We start from the raw sequence: 17,510 nt of genomic DNA, 5'->3' as shown, positions 1-17,510 counted from the left end.
AAGAAAGCTTAGCACCTTGAGGAGCGGGGTGGGGTGGATCTCCCGGCAGTTACTGTTGGAAGTCCAGGGCCCATAGAGAGCCCTGGCCTGCAGTTTGTGCAAACAAATGCTAAGTCACTTTTCACTCTGGGGCTGTCTTCTCCCTCACTTGGGGGCTGAGGGACAGAAAATGGGCAAGTGCCTGCTTTCTCACCGGGGGCAGCGAATCAACAACGTCAAGTGCTAGTGTTTTCTCCAACCCTGATGAACAGTTACAACGCTAGTCAGTTTGTGCTTGGGGTTCTTTTCGTGATGGTCACACCTTCTCTAATGCTTTTGGTTTTCTGGTTTTGGTCGTGTGTTTGGTCAGAAGTAGAGGCCTTGGCGGCAGGCGCTCTAGATGTGGCCTGCCTGGATTTGGATGCCGACTGTACCACTGGCCAGTTGTGTGACCTTGGAAAGGGCCCTAACAGTCTCGTGCCTCAGCTTTCGCATCGAAGGCACCTACCCGGCGTAAGACTGTTGTGAGGGTGTAATCGGTTCATACAAGGAAAGTGACTTGAACACTTTTGGTCGGGGCCTGCAGGGAATCAGTGCTTGCATCATTTAAAAACATTAGTGCCCAGGAGAAGATTTTGAATTGGGGATATTAATTATCTAACAACTATCACTGTTTTGCTGCTTGACTTTCAATCCGTCCCACCTACCGCCTTTTCCTTTCGGCCTATAAACATGTTCAGACTCTCCCTTCCTAAAGACAGCCTCCTTTTGTGCTTGGCCGATGCCCCATTTCCCTCCTTCCTGTTATTTCAGGAGCCCATGCTGGTTGTCTCCACCGCTCACCTCTTCGTTCCTGGCTTTCCATGACCACCTGGGAAGTGGCTCCCTGAAGCCGTGTTTCCCAAAGGCATCCGGATCTCCTCTAACTGCCAAACCCAGCCACCCTCTTTGCTTCTCGCCTGGCCTCGCTCTGGTGTTTTACTCAGTGGGCTGCTACCACCCTCAGAGTGTCTCCCTCTTTCCAGAAAGCCCTCCTGAGCTCCCAGTGGCACGCTCCTCATTTCCGGTTCTCTCTGAGGACTTCTGAGTCCTTTTTTTGCCAGCTCCTCTTCCCTGCATGCACTTGAACTCTTGCTGCTCCTCGGGCTTTGCATCACTTTGTGCATTCTCTGCAGATAAGCCCCAGCCCCCCCAGAGTTGGCGGTTCTTACCAGAAGTCATGGCTCGAGCCTCGACCAGTCTCCTGAGCTGAGGTGCTGCGTCTCGTAACTCCCCCAGCACCTCTGACTCATGTCTAACCTCTCCAGGTCCAGCTTTTGATCTCCCCCTCTGGGGAATGGACCCCACTTTCCCCCAGGTGTCCAAGCTAGAGCGCCTCAGCCCACTCTTCCGTCCTTCTTGCCATCCCCACAGGGCCCTGCCTTCGCTTCCTCGTAAATTCTGCCCCTTCCTGTCCTTCTTGCTTCTCCACCCCACACTCTTCATTGCTTTTCCCGCCTCTAGACTTTCCAACCTTCTGACTCTAATCCACCTCCACACTCTCAATTCCCGTATGATCACACCACATCCCCCACTGTCATAACCCCACAGGGTGAGGTGAGGCGTCCTACAGCCTTCATGGCGTGATTCCTGCTTGTCCGTCCGTCACCTGGTCTGAGCCCCCAGCAAACACTACCAGTCCTCGTCTGTCCCAGGAGTATCCCTTTGTGTTCTAAGACCCAACTCAACCTGTCAAACGGGTAAAGATTTCCCTGACCTCTCCCAGAGGATTCATCTTGCTCTCCACAGGGCTCCCACGCCCTTTGGTCTTACTCTTGTTGTAGCCCGCGCTTTCCTTCTGTCTCGTCCCACGACCAAGCCAGGTGTCGCGAGGGCAGCAGAGACCATTCTTCCTTCAGATACATCTCCCTCACCCCGGCCCAATAGTTGTGTGAATTACTAGAGTTTATTTTCCGAGATTATTCCGTACCACTGTTGCCCTGCTGGCACTCAACCTTATATTTTATTTTCTCTTCCCTTCAGCTCTTTGATGTTGATGAGGATGGCTACATAACAGAGGAAGAGTTTACCACCATTTTGCAGGCCGCCCTTGGGGTGCCCGACCTGGATGTTTCTGGTCTCTTCAAGGAGATAGCCCAGGGGGATTCTGTTTCCTATGGTGAGTAGGCAGTTTGGTTTCTGCTTTAGTTGACCAGGAGGGCAACCTGACTATGGATGGAGGATGGACCGTCAGGCAGGAGTGTGGTTTCCCTCCACTAATTGTATTAACAATAGAAATAACAGGAATGATGATGATGACAGGAATAATAGCAGTAGTGGGATAAGAGAGACTAATTACTGAGGACATATATGCTAAGTACTCTTCTAAGCATTTTTAAATAAATCTTTACAGCAAGCCTATTCATCAGCACTCTTAATATTATTTTATTGAATTTATGGAATTTAACTTACCTGAGGTCATCAGCTAGAGAATGTCAGAGCCAGGACTCAAAAACCAAGAGAGTCTGGTTTTGGAGCCTGGACCTCTGCCCTCCGCACTTTCTCTCTCATCTGCTGCCCTTCCTGGAAGGGTCTTTTCCTTTCTGCTGTCACTTTGCCAAGCAAAACTGAGCAAGTTAACTAAAGTGGTTGTAACTCTGCTAGAGGGATACAGACTGGGGTTCCAACCGTAACTACAGCAGCTAAACCATCTGTCATCACGTTTGCTGTTAGCAGCTTAGGAAAGCTTTCACATGGGCTCATTTTCTCCTGTCCCTTGGATAGCACCCCTGTGAGGTCAGGACCATCGTGGCGGAAGAAGACCCCATGGTCAAATGGCAGGTCCATCCATCAGGGACCAAGCTTTCTCCAGATGGCCTGAGTCCACACATCAAAACAAGTCCCACATCAGTTTCCTTGTATTTCCTAGTACAGTCGTTGAGAAAAATCGCACCTGAGTGGAGAGGCCTAGGTAACGGTTTCCCTGTCTTAGCTTTGATGTGGTCATTCACGTCAGGTTGGCTTCTCTTCCCCCAGCCTTTTCCCCCTTGCAGGCTGCAGGGGGATTCCTCTGGAATGCCTCTTTCCTCATGGTGTTTAGAGAGTTTCAGCTGTTAACTTTCATGGGATAGGAGAATTAGATCACATACTTCTCTTACTCTCTGTTTTTAATTACTATCATTCTGCCTGCCCTTTATTCTATTTTAGGTAATTAAATGCCTAGGGCACTTACTTTATTGAGTTCATGGAAGGAAGGAAGGAAGGAAGGAAGGAAGGAAGGAAGGGAGGGAGGGAGGGAGGGAGGGAGGGAGGGAGGGAGGGAGGGAGGGAGGGAGGAAGGAAGAAAGGGAGGGAGGGAGGGAAAATGGCAAGTACATAATGAGATAAAATATATGAGTCATAAACCCCATGTGTACTAAGTCTCTGAACATTTTCCTTTCACAAGTAAGACTCTTTATTGCTCTGAGCTGCCAAATTTGGAACAATTATGTGGAGTAACTATTTCAGTGGAAATTATACCACAAATGATTTGTTAGGTAGGCATAACTTTACCTGTCCATTTAAACAAATTTTTAGGGAAATCTGCTTTGTTTTTTGGAGTTCAATCTTTTTATTTTTAGAATACACAAGATATCTCCCTTTCCCTGATATTATGCCAGTTTCCTTTTTTGCAGGAATGTTGGGAGGTATTTAAGTATGATTTTATAAAAGAATAAATATTGAAATGTATCATAATGTGACCATCTAAATTGCTTTCCTTCTCAGTTTTCCATTTAGCCAAATTAACTGATTTCCACAATTCCACAGATTAGCCAGTTCACAGAACTTCTTCTAGAAATGAGTTACCTTTTTTTTTTTTTTTTGGAAATGAATTACTTCTTAATGGCACTGACATCCCCAAAAAAGACAGAAACCTCGATCCTTTGAACAGATCACAAGTCTTGAAAGACAGACCTTGGTTTCAGCAGATCAACTCTCATGTCTACTTTCCATAAAAGTCACTTAAGTCCTCTGTGCCTCCATCCCTGAGACAGACTCATGCAGATGAACCTTTATTTTGGATGTTAAGAAAAAATACCTAAAGACCATGTTAATAGCTTGCCTGATTTGGAAACATAAAATGGTCAATTGATGCAAAATAATGTTGCAGTTGCAAAGAATGATTTGGGCTCGGTCCAGTGGCTTCCTCGTCCCTGACACCTGTTTCTGTCTTCAAGAGTTGTTAGTCTAACGTAGACTCTGGGTTATCAGAGGATTTAAAAAAAACAAATAGAGAACATGGGGCTAAAAATCCTTTTCTTATAGAGCCAGATAGGTTGCAGATTCAAAGTCTAGGCTCCTTTTGCTATGTAAGTGCAACAAAGTTTTCTCCATCCGAACAGAAGAGGAGAGAGGGATTTCAGAGTGGAGGAGCAGTACATTTCAGAAACTCCGGGTTATCGGAGGCTTGGCGTCCAAACTCTGCTGGTTAACTCAGTTAGCCTTCTGTATCTTTACCTCAGTTCCTAAATCCGAAACACCCAAGATAGAAAGAGGCCCACTACTCTGAAGTCTTGGGACATGATTATGATATATGGTACCCTCTACTTGCCTTTATTGGTCATAAGTCGGGGCTCAGCTTTTCAAGACTGTGTGTTTGTATACCAGAATTAAGGGTTGAAATCGTTTTTAAAAAAACAGTAATAGAAAGTCATGGGCAGTAGCATTTTTAAAACATTTTGTATTATAAAAACTAACAGCAATACAGAAAACTGAATGAAACATAAACGTAGAGCGTAACAAGGTTTCCTAAAGTGAGTGGTGGTGTTACGACTGCTCAGGCCAAGAAATAGAGCTTTTCAAGAACTCTGGAAACCCCTGTGCGCCCTTTCCCAGTGACAGCCCCTTCCTCTCTCCTAAAGGCGGGGCATGGCTGCCCTGACTCTAAAAGGAATACTCTACCTTGCTTTACTTTTTAGCATGTCACCACAAAATATTTAAATATTATGTGTGAGTTTTGCCTGAGTTTTTGAACTTCATATAATGGACTCCTACAGTATACGTTGTTTTGTATCTGGCTGTTTTCATTCAACATTATGGCTTTAAGATTTGCCCACAGTGTTACAACACAGCTGTTCCTTCATCTTCATTGCTGTGGAGCCGTTATGTCCCACCAAAATGCTGCAAGTCTCCATTTCTGCTGTTGACACACACCTGAGTGGTTTCCATTTCTCACCTGTCATAAGTAATGTGGCTGTGAACATTCTCAGGCATGTCCCCCAGAACACAGCAGGCCCACGTGTCTCCAGATTATACACTTCGGAATAGAATTAACGGGTCACGGAGTATGTGAATCCTCAGCTTTACTTGATAATGGAAAAACCATCTTGCAAAGTGGCTGGACAATTTCTAAGAGTGGAGTAAGAGGCTTTGGCAATAATTGTATTATTAAAGTCATATAGGAATCTGTATCATGCCAAAAGAAGATTCGCCTCCATTTACTGGATTTTGTTTGTTTGTTTTTTCCCCCTTTTAGAGGAATTTAAAAGTTTTGCCCTAAAGCATCCAGAATATGCTAAAATATTTACGACCTACCTAGACTTCCAGACGTGCCATGTGTTCTCATTACCAAATGAAGTCCAGCCAGCTCCCCTGGTCGCCAGTAACAAAGTCAGCCCTGAAAATCATGACGAGAGTACCTCAGACAAAAAAGATGACTGAAAGCAAATATTCGCAATAAGGGAAGGCTTTTACCTGAAATTGCAAAAGGATTTGTTGATAGTTGTTTTCAAAATGATTTCTGAGTAATGATGATGTTTAAAATGGAGAGCTTTTTTTAAAATAATAGATTTTCTTATTAAAATGCTTTTATCCACATATGTATATTATTAAGTAATATTCCCTTTCTTTGATGTTATATTGTGCTGTACCGATTAGTTTCCTGGTGATAAATATGTTTTTATGGATTTTCCAGTTTAATTTGCAAATGCAAATGAATGAAATGGTCTCACTTATTTACCAATGAGCATTAATCAATGCTGCAAAGAGTTTTAAAAAGTGCAAACACTTTTTAATCTACTTCCCTCTAAAGACGTGAAGTAATAGTGTTATCTCGAATCCCTTCCCATTCGGGAAATAAGAACATTGCAGGATTTTATGCCTCTAACTTCACAGATGTATTATTTCATTTCTGGTTCAGTTTCTTGGATCACTGAATATGATGGATTGGAAGGGAGAGCTCCCATTAATTCAATGAGACTTCTTAGAGCTCATATTCTCTTTATTGCAGATTTCCTCTTACCCACCTGCTAAGGAAATTATATAGTTGTGCATGATCTACAGTTTCGAACTTTGTGTTAAAGAGCAAGGCTATGGCCAAAGGCTAAGTGGGAATTGCCTTATTGCAGGTAACCTTGACTGCCTGATGAGAACATGAATCACATGCCACAGAATCTAGTCTAAGTTGGATGGTTCAGAATGTGGCGCTTACCCACTAACTGGGTCAGATTCGCTCCATTTATTACAGAGTATTAGAATTAACGCATTTTACCATCCAAGTGGGAGTTTTATTTTGTTAAGCGTCCTCTCAGATTTTAGAGCTCGCCTGAGATATCTACAGGCAAAACACAAAAGGTTCCAAAGTATCGAAAGCTAGGGAATCCAAAAACAAAAACCTACTTATTAAGGGGAGGCAGCAACTTAACCCCCTGGCAACCCCCTAGCAATGACATCTATCCTTCAGGGGAGGCAATAATTTCCCCAAGTGCCATTTTTATTGGATGTCACGCATCATACCTATTGTTAATGTCGCCCACGTTTGAAATTTTGAACAAAGAACCAATTTCTATAATATAATGTACAAAAAATAGCTGGTTCATTTCTGAATTCCGTCTTTGAATTTGATCTCTTTGTCTTGGCTGTGTTTCTGAATATATTGCCGATTTACCCCCAAACTCATTTTTTAAAGCCATTTGTGAAGGTGGGAAGTGTCACGAGAGGTGAGTCATCATTTCAAACTAGTTTTACACATTAGGCTGTGAGTGTTCTAATTTAATGAGTGAATTTGGAAATTGCGTACTAAAATGTGTTATCCGTCAGTGTATAGGATTGTTTGCTTTTTCTATGTCTTAAAGCTGAGAACAGTTGCTTAAGTAATTAGAAAAGTACCTCTCTATAATAGTGTCTGCATATGCAGCGGAATGGATGTACTACTCAGGTACCCTGATTGCTTTTTATCATAGAAAAGCTACGTATTACTACTATTAGTTATGAAAAAGTAGCATTGTAAACTGGAAGTTTTCTATGAGGCTCTTGAAAACGATCCCCTTGTTTTCCCATTTTAAAATAGTATCTTATGCTCCTTAAGTCCACTTCTGCCAGTGCAATATTCCTATTTTATTATGTTACTTGAATAAACAAACTTGCCACATAAAATTCTTGGCAATTAAAAAATTCTGGTTTTGCCATTTTGTCTCAAAGGTAATATTACCTTTTTAATACCGTGGTTTGAGTGTGTTTGCATATTTATGACTGTGATTAATCATTCTTGTTTGCATTTAAGCTTTATGAAATGTCAGGCATGGTGTTACTCTGATGAAAAACTCAAATTTCAGCCAAAGTTGCAATAGTTAGTATTCTTAAGGCAGTTGACTTTCGGCTGGTGGGGATCTGTGTGATAACACAGTCACGATCATCGGGATCCCTATAGCCTAGGCCTCTCCTTTAGATTTCCTTCAAAGAGGCTTTTCTCCTCTGAGAACTTGAAGTAAGGAATTAAATTTCATTAAATCAGCTCAATGCACCGTGGTTTCCTATAATCGTTCGGAAAAAAAAAAAATAAGTTATTCTTTGAAATGAGAAATACTAGATCCTAAGTCCTCTAAACCATAAAGATTTCAATCAGAACAGTCCTGGTCCAGGATAATGATGTGCTGCATGCTTATGGACCAAAGCGCTAGCATTCTGTGTATTTCATACTCCTCTGCCACTGTTTCTAGAGTTTTGGAAGGCTGGCTATGATTGCGAGCAGTGGTACCTATCCCGGGTATATAAAAGAGACCGCCTCCCTTTTAGAATTCATGTGGGCTATTGTGGGCATTGCACAGCATTGCAAACACCAGGGTCCCAGACTGGGGAACTCTCCTCTTCACGCTATTGCAGATGCAACATGGGTAATTGGCACGGTGGGCAGGGTGGACAGGTGGGCTCCCTACCACAAAAATCCTTGTGTGGGGGCACCCAGGTGGCTCAGTCCGTTAAACTTCCAACTCTTTTTTTTTTTTTTTAAGATTTTATTTATTTGAGAGTGAGAATGAGAGAGAGAGAGAGAGCATGAGAGGGGGAGGGTCAGAGGGAGAAGCAGACTCCCCGCCAAGCAGGGAGCCCGATGCGGGACTCGATCCCGGGACTCCAGGATCATGATCTGAGCCGAAGGCAGTCGCTTAACCAACTGAGCCACCCAGACGCCCAACTTCCAACTCTTGATTTTGGCTCAGGTCATGATCTCAGGGTCATGAGATCGAGCCCCAGGTGGGGTTCCGTGTTCGGCACAGTTTGCTTGAGATTATCCCTCTCCCTCTGCCCGTCCCACTGCTCATGCGCTCTCTCTCTAAAATAAAATAAAATAAAATAATAAATTTCTTTAAAAAAAATCCTTGTGTATTTGTTTGTATATAGCAATCGCCAAAGAGGATAAAAAGTCACCAGTCAGAAACCATCCCCTAAGAAAGGAGACATATTTAGAATCTTTTTTTCCCCCCATTTCCGTTCTCTTGGATCAACTTCCATTTTTTTGTTGTTAAAGTGTTACACCAACGTGTTAAATCAGTGCTGCTTGTGATCTGATAGAGGTGAAGGCCCTCACAAAGTTCTTGATACATACCCAATATACACCTCACAAACTTGAGTAAAGAGGCTAATAATCTGAAGAGCTTGTGGCCCTTTTAGTCCATTTAATGTAGCACTTGTTTCCAGGTTATCGATAAACTTCCAGAGTGTGTACGTAAGGAGCAGCGTCCTCTGACAGGCTGTCTCCCATACACTAGGACACCAGCTTGCTATTTTTCTAGTATGTGAACCTTATCATGTTCTTCTCATGCTTTTAAAAGAATCTATGTACATTAGAAAAGATAAAAAAAAGAAAAGAATAAACAGAAAAATCATGGTTCCAAAGTTCGTGTCTTTTAAAGGTAAGTACAGGGGCGCCTGGGGGGCTCAGTCGGTTAAGCATCTGCCTTCAGCTCAAGTCATGATCTCAGGGTCCTGGGATCGAGCCCCGCATCAGGCTCCCTGCTCCACAAGGAGTCTGCTTCTCCCTCTCCCTCTTCCCCTCCCCCTGCTTGTGCTTTCTCTCTCTCTCTCAAATAAATAAATAAAATCTTTTTAAAAAAATAAAAGTAAGTACACTTGAGTGGCTCAGTCGGTTAAGCAGCTGATTCTTGATTTCAGCTCAGGTCATGATCTCAGGCTCATGGGATCAAGCCCCATTTGGGCTCTGCGCTGGGTGTGGAGGCCGCTTAAGATTCTCTTTCCCTGTCCCTTTGCCCTTCCCCCCACCAAAAGGTAAGTACATTTCATCTTTTAAAAAATATTTATTTTTCCCTTTGTAAAAGTAAGACTTACTAATTATTGTAATAAGTAACAACAATAACAACAGTGGCCACCAATCAATCTGGGGTGCTTACCACGTATTAGGCATTGTGCTAAATGATTTACAAGTATCAATTCATTTAAAGACTTAATGAAACATAGGTCCTGGTGTCCCTGGTTTTACTGAACAAAATTTAGAACTATCCTTAAGTCACTCATTAAATGGCAGAGCTTGGAATTAAAACTAATTTTGGGGGCACCTGGCTGGCTCAGTCGGTTAAGCGGCTGCCTTTGGCTCAGGTCATGATCCCGGGGTCCTGGGATCGAGCCCCATGTCGGGCTCCCTGCTCGGCAGGGAGTCTGCTTCTCCCTCTCCCTCTGCCTGCCGCTCTACCTACTTGTGCTCTCCCTCTATCTCTCTGTCAAATAAATAAATTAAATCTTTAAAAAAAATACAACCAAATTTGTCACTACAAAGGCCATGCTTCTAATTACGGACATAGAGCATCACCGTTGCCTGATCTATAGAACTTACAGATTAATGTCTGCTATATATTTTCCTACTTGTGGGTTCTAGATATCAAATTGTGACTGAGTTCTTAAATGGAAGAGAGACAGAGGTTGTTCCAAATGGTTCTGAGCAGTGGTGGCAATGGGAAAAGATGGGTGAACTGAGGCTCAGGCTAGGTCAGCTGAAAATCCAGAAACCTTCCCATAGGAATAATCCAGGTTACTGTAAATCAATGGCAAGGTCAACTTCAGGATCCTATGCTCATCTTTCTCCTTTGTGGGTAGTGAAGGAGCATGAGTTCTCTACTTCTCATGGGTCCCTCTGTTGTGGGTCCCTTTTTAGTCACATCTCTGCTCTCAGAATAATTTTACGTGACCAATAAGGTTGAGTTTGAGGGAACTGAAGGCTAAGTAAAAATTGGAGTATCTAGGACCTTCATTCTCACTGTCCTGGAGCATCCCCTTTGCTGTTCTCTTCGCTTACACCTTTGCCCCCTTATAAATTCCCTTGCCAGAGAGTACAGTGATTGTTCCAAAGCATAAACCAGTTATCACTTCTCCAGTTAAATTCTTTCAAAAGCCACCCATTGCGATTTGGATACAATCCCAAATATTTAACATGGCCCCCAAGGCCCTACATGGTCTGGCCCCCCTCTGGAGGTCTAGATCTCGACCGTCTTCTGTCTCTCCTTCACTGGACTCCCACCACCTGCTCTTTCTTTTCCTCACAATGACAAAAACCCCTTGCAGCCTCAGGGGTCTCTGTACCTGGTATTCCCTCCGGCTAGAATGTTCCTCACCTGGCTCTCTCTTCTTCACTCAGATTAAAAAAAAAAAAAAAGGCAGCTTCACTGAGATGATTCACACATCATACAATTCACCCACTTAAAGTGTGCAATGCAGTGCTTTTTTCTGTGTTCCTAGAGTCATGCTACCATCACATCTGACTTTTAAAATGTTTGTGTTTATTCAGATTCTAAATCAAATGTCATGCCCTCAAATAGGAATCCCCCCACTGCCTGATCAAAACAGCCTGCCCTGTCTCGGACATTCTCAGTCCCATTACCCTTGTGGTTGGACTTAAACTTCTGGGAAACTATTTGTTTATTTACTGGCTGTTAACTCCTACCACTTAGAAGGTGTGCCTGCCACAGAGCAAACACTATTTGGTGAATGAACAATGATAACGTTATATTTTCGTGATAGTGCTTCACATCGCATGAGAGCAGAGATCATCTTTACAACAAAGTTGAAAACCTGGCATTATGACATCCCTAACACTCATGGAGAAATGGACTCAGAGAGGTTCCATCACTTAGTCGAGAGTTACATAACTGGTGCTGGAATTCAAACCCAAGGCTGTCTGGCTTTAAATGAGGGGACTTTTTGATTAAGGCCGAGGTAACTTAAGCCCATAAAATAACTAAAGGATTATATGACAGGTTTCAGTCTCCAGAAACAAGGATACTAGATAATCTGAGAACCGTCTGGCCACAAAACCCATAAAATGCTGAGCAAAATGTAACAAACATATTCGAAATGCTAGCTGAGCATGCAGAATCCCACGGCAAAACGGGCCAAAAACGAAAGGAGAGTTGGAAACCGGAACCTCGCAAAGGCATAAAACTTCCAGGTGACACGTGGACGTTTGTCCGTCTCAGTAACAAAGAGGCTCAGTATTTTGCAGCTCTACGAGGCAAAAGACAAGGTTTTTGTGTGAGGTGGGGATTTGGGACCAAGATCTCCGGGGAAAAAAGCAGACATAGGAAGGGCTACACTCTCAGGAAAAGAATAAACCAGAAAATTTCAACTTCTGGCAAAGGACAACAGAGGAAATGTTTCTGTCTTGGCCAGGGTTCTGGGCTGGGGGTGAAAAAACTTCCGTCTGATCTTTTTGAAATTTTTTCTTCATGTCCATTCTTTTCAAAGTTTTAAGACTCGTTTTATGGCTCAACAGACAGTGTGTCTTGGTGAATAGTCTCATGGGTATGTGTAAAAAGAACCAGCATTCTGCAATTGCCGGTGTAATGTTCCATAAATGTAAGTCAGATCCAGTTCATTGATCACTTGGGAAGTCCTCTTCTACCTTACTGGATTTTTTATCCATTTGTTCTAGCAGGTGTTGAAAGAGGGACGTGGAAATCTCCAACAACGTAGTCAGTTTTCAGACAACTGTCAGTTTGTCTGAAGCTCTGCCATTTGGCTCATAATCATTTTTGATTGTCATTTTGATTGACCCTTTGGTCATTATGAATATTTCTCTTTCATTCCAGTAATACCACTTGTCCTGTTACTAAGTAACTGCTCAGCCATACCAGCTTGCTTAGGACTAGTGTTTGCCTGCTTTATCTTTTCCCTTCCTTCCTTCTTTTAACCCATCTGTGTCTTTACACTTAATGATAAATCTCTTAAATGAGTATTTTGTGGTCCATTCGGTCTTCCTGTTTACCTTGTCTGGCAATTTCTGTCTTTTCAATGGAGCATTTGGTCTACTTCTATTTAATGTAGTTATTGATATGATTGGATGTGAGTCTACATCTCGCTCTTTGTTTTCTATATGTTCCATCTGTTCTTTGATTTTTTTTCCTTTCTGACTTCTTCTGAACTAATTTTTTTTTTAGTACTTTGTCACTTTATGTTTTCTTTTGGCTTATTATACTTATTTTACTTACTTTTAGTGGTTGCTCCAGAGCTTACAATATATATCTTTCCCTTAATATTGTCTACTTTCAAATACTAGTATGCTTTTTTACTTATAACATAGGAAGCTTACAATATGCTTCTGTTTTTCTCCCATCCTATCATTTGTACTATTGTCATGTATCTTATATGTGTTTTCAACCACACAAGACACATTTATCATTTTTGTTCTAAATAGTCAAGTAAAAATTTGAGGGAAAAAAAAGGTGTATTTATCTACATATTTACTATTTCCAGCACTCTCTATTTCAATTTCTTTGTATAATTTCACCTTTCCATCATTTTTCCTCAGCCTGAAGAATGTCCTGGAACAATTCTTAGAGGACTAGACTCCTGACAATAAATTCTCTCTGCTTTCTTTTGTCTACATATGTCTTTATTTTGCCTTCCTCAAAGACGTATTTTTGCCAGATACAGAATTCTGTGTTGACTTCCTTTTTCCTGTCAGTGCTGTAAAGATCCCATTGTCCTCTTGCTTTCGTAGTCCTGTCATTTCAAGAATGTTACCTCAATGGAATCATACAGTAGGTAATGCTGGGGAGACTGGTTCTTTTCACTCAGCATTATTTCTCTGGAGATTCATCCGGGTTGCTGATTCTATCAAGAGTTTGTTCCTTTCTAGTCCATGACATGGACATACCATAGTTTATTTCACCCTTCACCCACTGATGGACATCTGTGTTGTTTCCTTTACTCTTCATGACCATCCAGGAACAGAAAGAAACTTCTTTAACCTGATTATCCACCAGAAACATCTAGCAAAAAGCACACCGAATTATGAAAGCATTCCTTCAAAATCAGAAAGAAGGCACGAATGTCTCTTGTCACTGCTTCTAGTTACTGTTGTAGTGGAGGTCTTTGCAAGCCGGGCAAACGGGGAAAAGATCAAGGAATGAGAGATGGAAAATATAAGGTAGAAACAATTTAAGGAACTCTACAAATAAAGTTAATAAGAGAAACTGATACCCATAAATTGCATTTCTACACACGAGTAATCAATCATTAGAAAAGGAAATATTGAAAAGGAAGATATCTGAAAATAAATCAAAAATACTTTTGTAAGGACTTTATGGATAAAATTATGAAATATGAGTAAAAATATGTTAAATAAGCGCCACACGGAAAGCATAAGAAGATCTAATTAAATTTATAGGCTGACTTGATATGATACACATGTGAATTTTCCACCAATAGTTCTATAAATTTGAGCAATTACAATCAAGATCCTTCTGTGGTGTGGGTTGTGTGTGTATAACAGACAAGCTGATTCTAAAAAGCTTATTGTAAAATGTACATAGAAGTACGAAGAGCCACATATAGTAACAAGTTCTGAAGGAAGAAACCAAATTGCCTGTGTTTGATATGGGGGCTTGCCACATCCGATATAAAACTGTATTATAAAGCTGTGGTAATTAATACAAAGTGAAATTGTGCTGGTATAAAATAGACCATGGAATAATAGCAAGCCTGGAGAAAGATCTCTACTTTACTCTTCTTACATTCTCCATTCATTTACATTCATGTAATAAATATGTATTGAGCAAGTACTTAGTGCCAGTTCTGATACAGATACCGGGGACACAGTGGTGAACAAAACAGTCCTTATCCTCATGGGGTACATAGTCCTGTAGGGACAGATCATTCAGAAGTAGTAGCTAACCTGCGATGGGGTTACAAAACAGGAAAGTACTGGTCCTTTGGGAAGATATAAAAGGGCACCTGTAACCCAACGTTGGTGGAGGAAGTCTTCCCTGTATCAGGAAAGAGGAGCAGAAGTTAGAGAGTGGAGGAGGGAGTGTTTCTTCCAGAAAGAACAAAATGTGCAGGGGAAATCAAGCTTATTCCTGGAATTAACAGAAATCTAGTTTGGTTGGGGGTGGAAAGATCCTGGGGAGACTGACCTCTTACAATTAATTGCATTGCTTTCAAAGAGAACTTTTCCCCAGTGCCTCTCACCTCTTCTGAATCTTAAAATCCCCACCTTACTCCAGGGATGTAAGAATACCCTGGACATGGAACAAAGGAAACATCTGGAGTACTTTTAGAGGCACTAAGAAAGTGAATGAGAAACTAATTGGTTCACTAATACTTGATGGTGTTATTTAACTCATTTATGTATGTATTTAATGGTATTGGGGTTTTTTTTAAGATTATTTATTTATTTGAAAGAGAGAGAATGAGAGAGAGAGAGAGAGAGAGCACATGAGAGGGGGGAAGGTCAGAGGGAGAAGCAGACTCCCCGCTGAGCAGGGAGCTGGATGCGGGACTTGATCCCGGGACTCCAGGATCATGACCTGAGCCGAAGGCAGTTGCTTAACCAACTGAGCCACCCAGGCGCCCAGAAAGAATTTATAATACTTTACACTCAATACATTCAAAATAGAAGATCTAAGACACACATAAAGATTAAGAGAATTGTGGTAGATAATCAATAAAAGGTTGTTGAGCATTAACTTGTAACCCAGAAAGGCAAAGAGTAAAAGGAATATTATAAAACATCTGAATCTTTAGGGAAAACTTGCTCATGTATGTTGTTATTTGCATAGTTATTTTATTTTATTTTTTTAAAGATTTTATTTTTCAGAGAGAGAGAGAAAGCAAGTATGAGCAGGAAGGACAGAGAGAGGGAGAAGGAGACTCCTAGCTGAGCAGGGAGCCCGACCTGGGGCTCTATCCCAAGACTCTGGGATTGTGACCTGAGCCGAAGGCAGCCGCTTAACCACTGAGCCACCCAGGCATCCCTTTATAGTTATTGTAAATAAAATATACACATGTTGAAATGCACAGATCTAACTGGATACACTCATGTGAACCATCCCCTTGTCTCAGAAATTTCCCATATATCCCTTTACATTCAGTAATCCCCATCACCAGAGATGACCACTATTTTAATTTCTATCACTGCAGATTAGCCTGCCTGTTCTAAAAATCCTATAAATGAACTTATAAGCTCCATACTTTAAGTACATAAATTACGTGCTCTGGTGTCCAGTTCCTTTTGCAGAATGTAGGTGAATTCTATTACACAGTAGGATTCCGTTGTAAGAATTGCCTCAATTTCCTGATCCATTCTTCTACTGACAGACACTTGAGCAGCCTGAAGTTTCCCCTAAATATTTATTTAACACACACACAGAGTTTTCTTTAGTGAGGAAACATTCAAAATATACACTTGCACATTTTTCCACATTTCTGGGGATCAATCATCTCCTTGTCAGGGTTTTCAGTTCCAAGGTACTCCAAATTAAATTGAGTTAATTGAAGCAAAATCTCTGTGCTCCACATCGTTGTCAGGAAAAAAAGCCATTTCCCTTGAAGGGTAAACACAGGCCCTCGAGGGGCATTGATGGGCCCGCAGAAGTCACTTTTCACTCCCTTCTGGGCTACATTCAGACAGGTAGACTGACAAATGATTTGTCAGAGCTCAAATAAAATGGACAGGGAAAAGCTTGGAAGGCTAAGAGGGCTTTCTGATGCAGCTAATTTATTTGAACCCAGGCGCTGTCTCAGAAAATGGAGCCGACCTGCAATCAAATGCAACACTTGTTCACTAATCCCTGAGCCGGCCCTGGTGCCTGGGCTTCTCTTTCCATGCTACGTTTTCCCTCTGTCCAAATTCCACCACGGATGGAAGCTTAGCATGCTTTCCTCCGCTCTGCCATGATATTTCTGGACACATGAGTAACCCAATACTCTCAACCTGAGAGTTTCCTAGTGAAAAAACAAAACATAGAAATCCCAAGCGAGAAGCGCCGTCACCTTCCCCCGTGACAGCTTGGCTCTTTGTTTAAATTGTACCTAAGAAACCCAACCTGCTGGTAAGGCGCCTTTAAACCTGCCCAAACTACCTCTTGCCCCATCATCACCCTGCAAGGCCTGCGTCATGGACATCACGAACAACTTTGGCAAATGGAGAAGAGTTGTGGGAACATTTAGACATAACCCATAAATGGCCCGGAAGAGAAGGAACCAGATAATTGGTCCCGTGGAATGTTCTATGGCTCGCTGATCCTCAGAGGACATTTTTGGAGAATGATTGTGTTTTTAGCTTGAGCTCACACAGAATAGCCACAAATAGACCTCAGCTGTGTCTCCACTCATCCATGGATTCAATAGGTCATTTGAATAATGGGGCCAAAAAGTGATGTGTGATATATATATTTTTAAATCATTCTCAAAGTACTGTCAAAAAGAAGCTACTACTTTGGACCCAAGCAGTGTCTCAAAAGAAACAACAACCCCTTTTGCAAAGGAGGAAGCTGGGACCCTGTGAGGTGAGGTCACTGCTGGGTCCTACTCTGGGGACAGAGCTGACCTAGGCTTCCAAGTCCCCTAACCCCCAGGTCAACTCTGAGTCCCCCACAGCACCACTGAGCTACTTCAATCCCTCCCTCCGAGCCTCAGTCTCTGCATCTCTACAAGGAAGGAAATCCTAATCGTGGCTTTGTCTGCTGCAGAGGCCCCTTAGAGAGGGACAATGAGACAAAATGGCTCAAGATAGGCCACACATGAAGGGTGGGAGTGGTAATCTGACCTGGGATGCAGACCCCCTTTGCAAGGATGGCCCCCAGGGCAGCCTGTGAGCCACATGAAAGGCCTGCACTTCCTCAGCCATTGTCTGCGTTTATGGATGAATTCCTGTGGCGGTCACCCAGCCCCCAGAGTGTTGACAACAATGACGCATGGCTCCCCAGGGTGGGGTCAGCACCAGAGGAGAGATTGAGTGTTCTAGGGTGGGAGGAAAAGCCTTGTTTGTTCCCAGAGAGCTTGATCGC

At 42.3% G+C, this 17,510-nt stretch overlaps 1 protein-coding gene across 1 annotated transcript in view; it reads left to right on the top strand.

Moving 5' to 3' along the window:
- Positions 1-7,521, top strand: part of LPCAT2 (lysophosphatidylcholine acyltransferase 2) — a 66,733-nt gene extending 59,212 nt beyond the window's left edge. The window contains exons 13-14 of the mRNA XM_064582016.1: positions 2,002-2,137; positions 5,474-7,521. Coding sequence (XP_064438086.1) covers positions 2,002-2,137; positions 5,474-5,658 — 321 coding nt within the window. The 3' untranslated portion in view covers positions 5,659-7,521. The remainder of the gene's footprint in view (positions 1-2,001; positions 2,138-5,473) is intronic.
- The last annotated feature ends 9,989 nt before the right edge of the window (positions 7,522-17,510 follow it).

Source organism: Mirounga angustirostris, unplaced genomic scaffold (assembly GCF_029215605.1).
Source record: "Mirounga angustirostris isolate CCGP_5_RB_7025 unplaced genomic scaffold, mMirAng1.0.hap1 SCAF_16, whole genome shotgun sequence".
In the NCBI taxonomy this organism is placed as follows: Eukaryota; Metazoa; Chordata; class Mammalia; order Carnivora; family Phocidae; genus Mirounga; species Mirounga angustirostris.
Note: the sequence above shows the minus strand (reverse complement) of the source record. Positions and strands in the feature narration are given on the sequence as shown.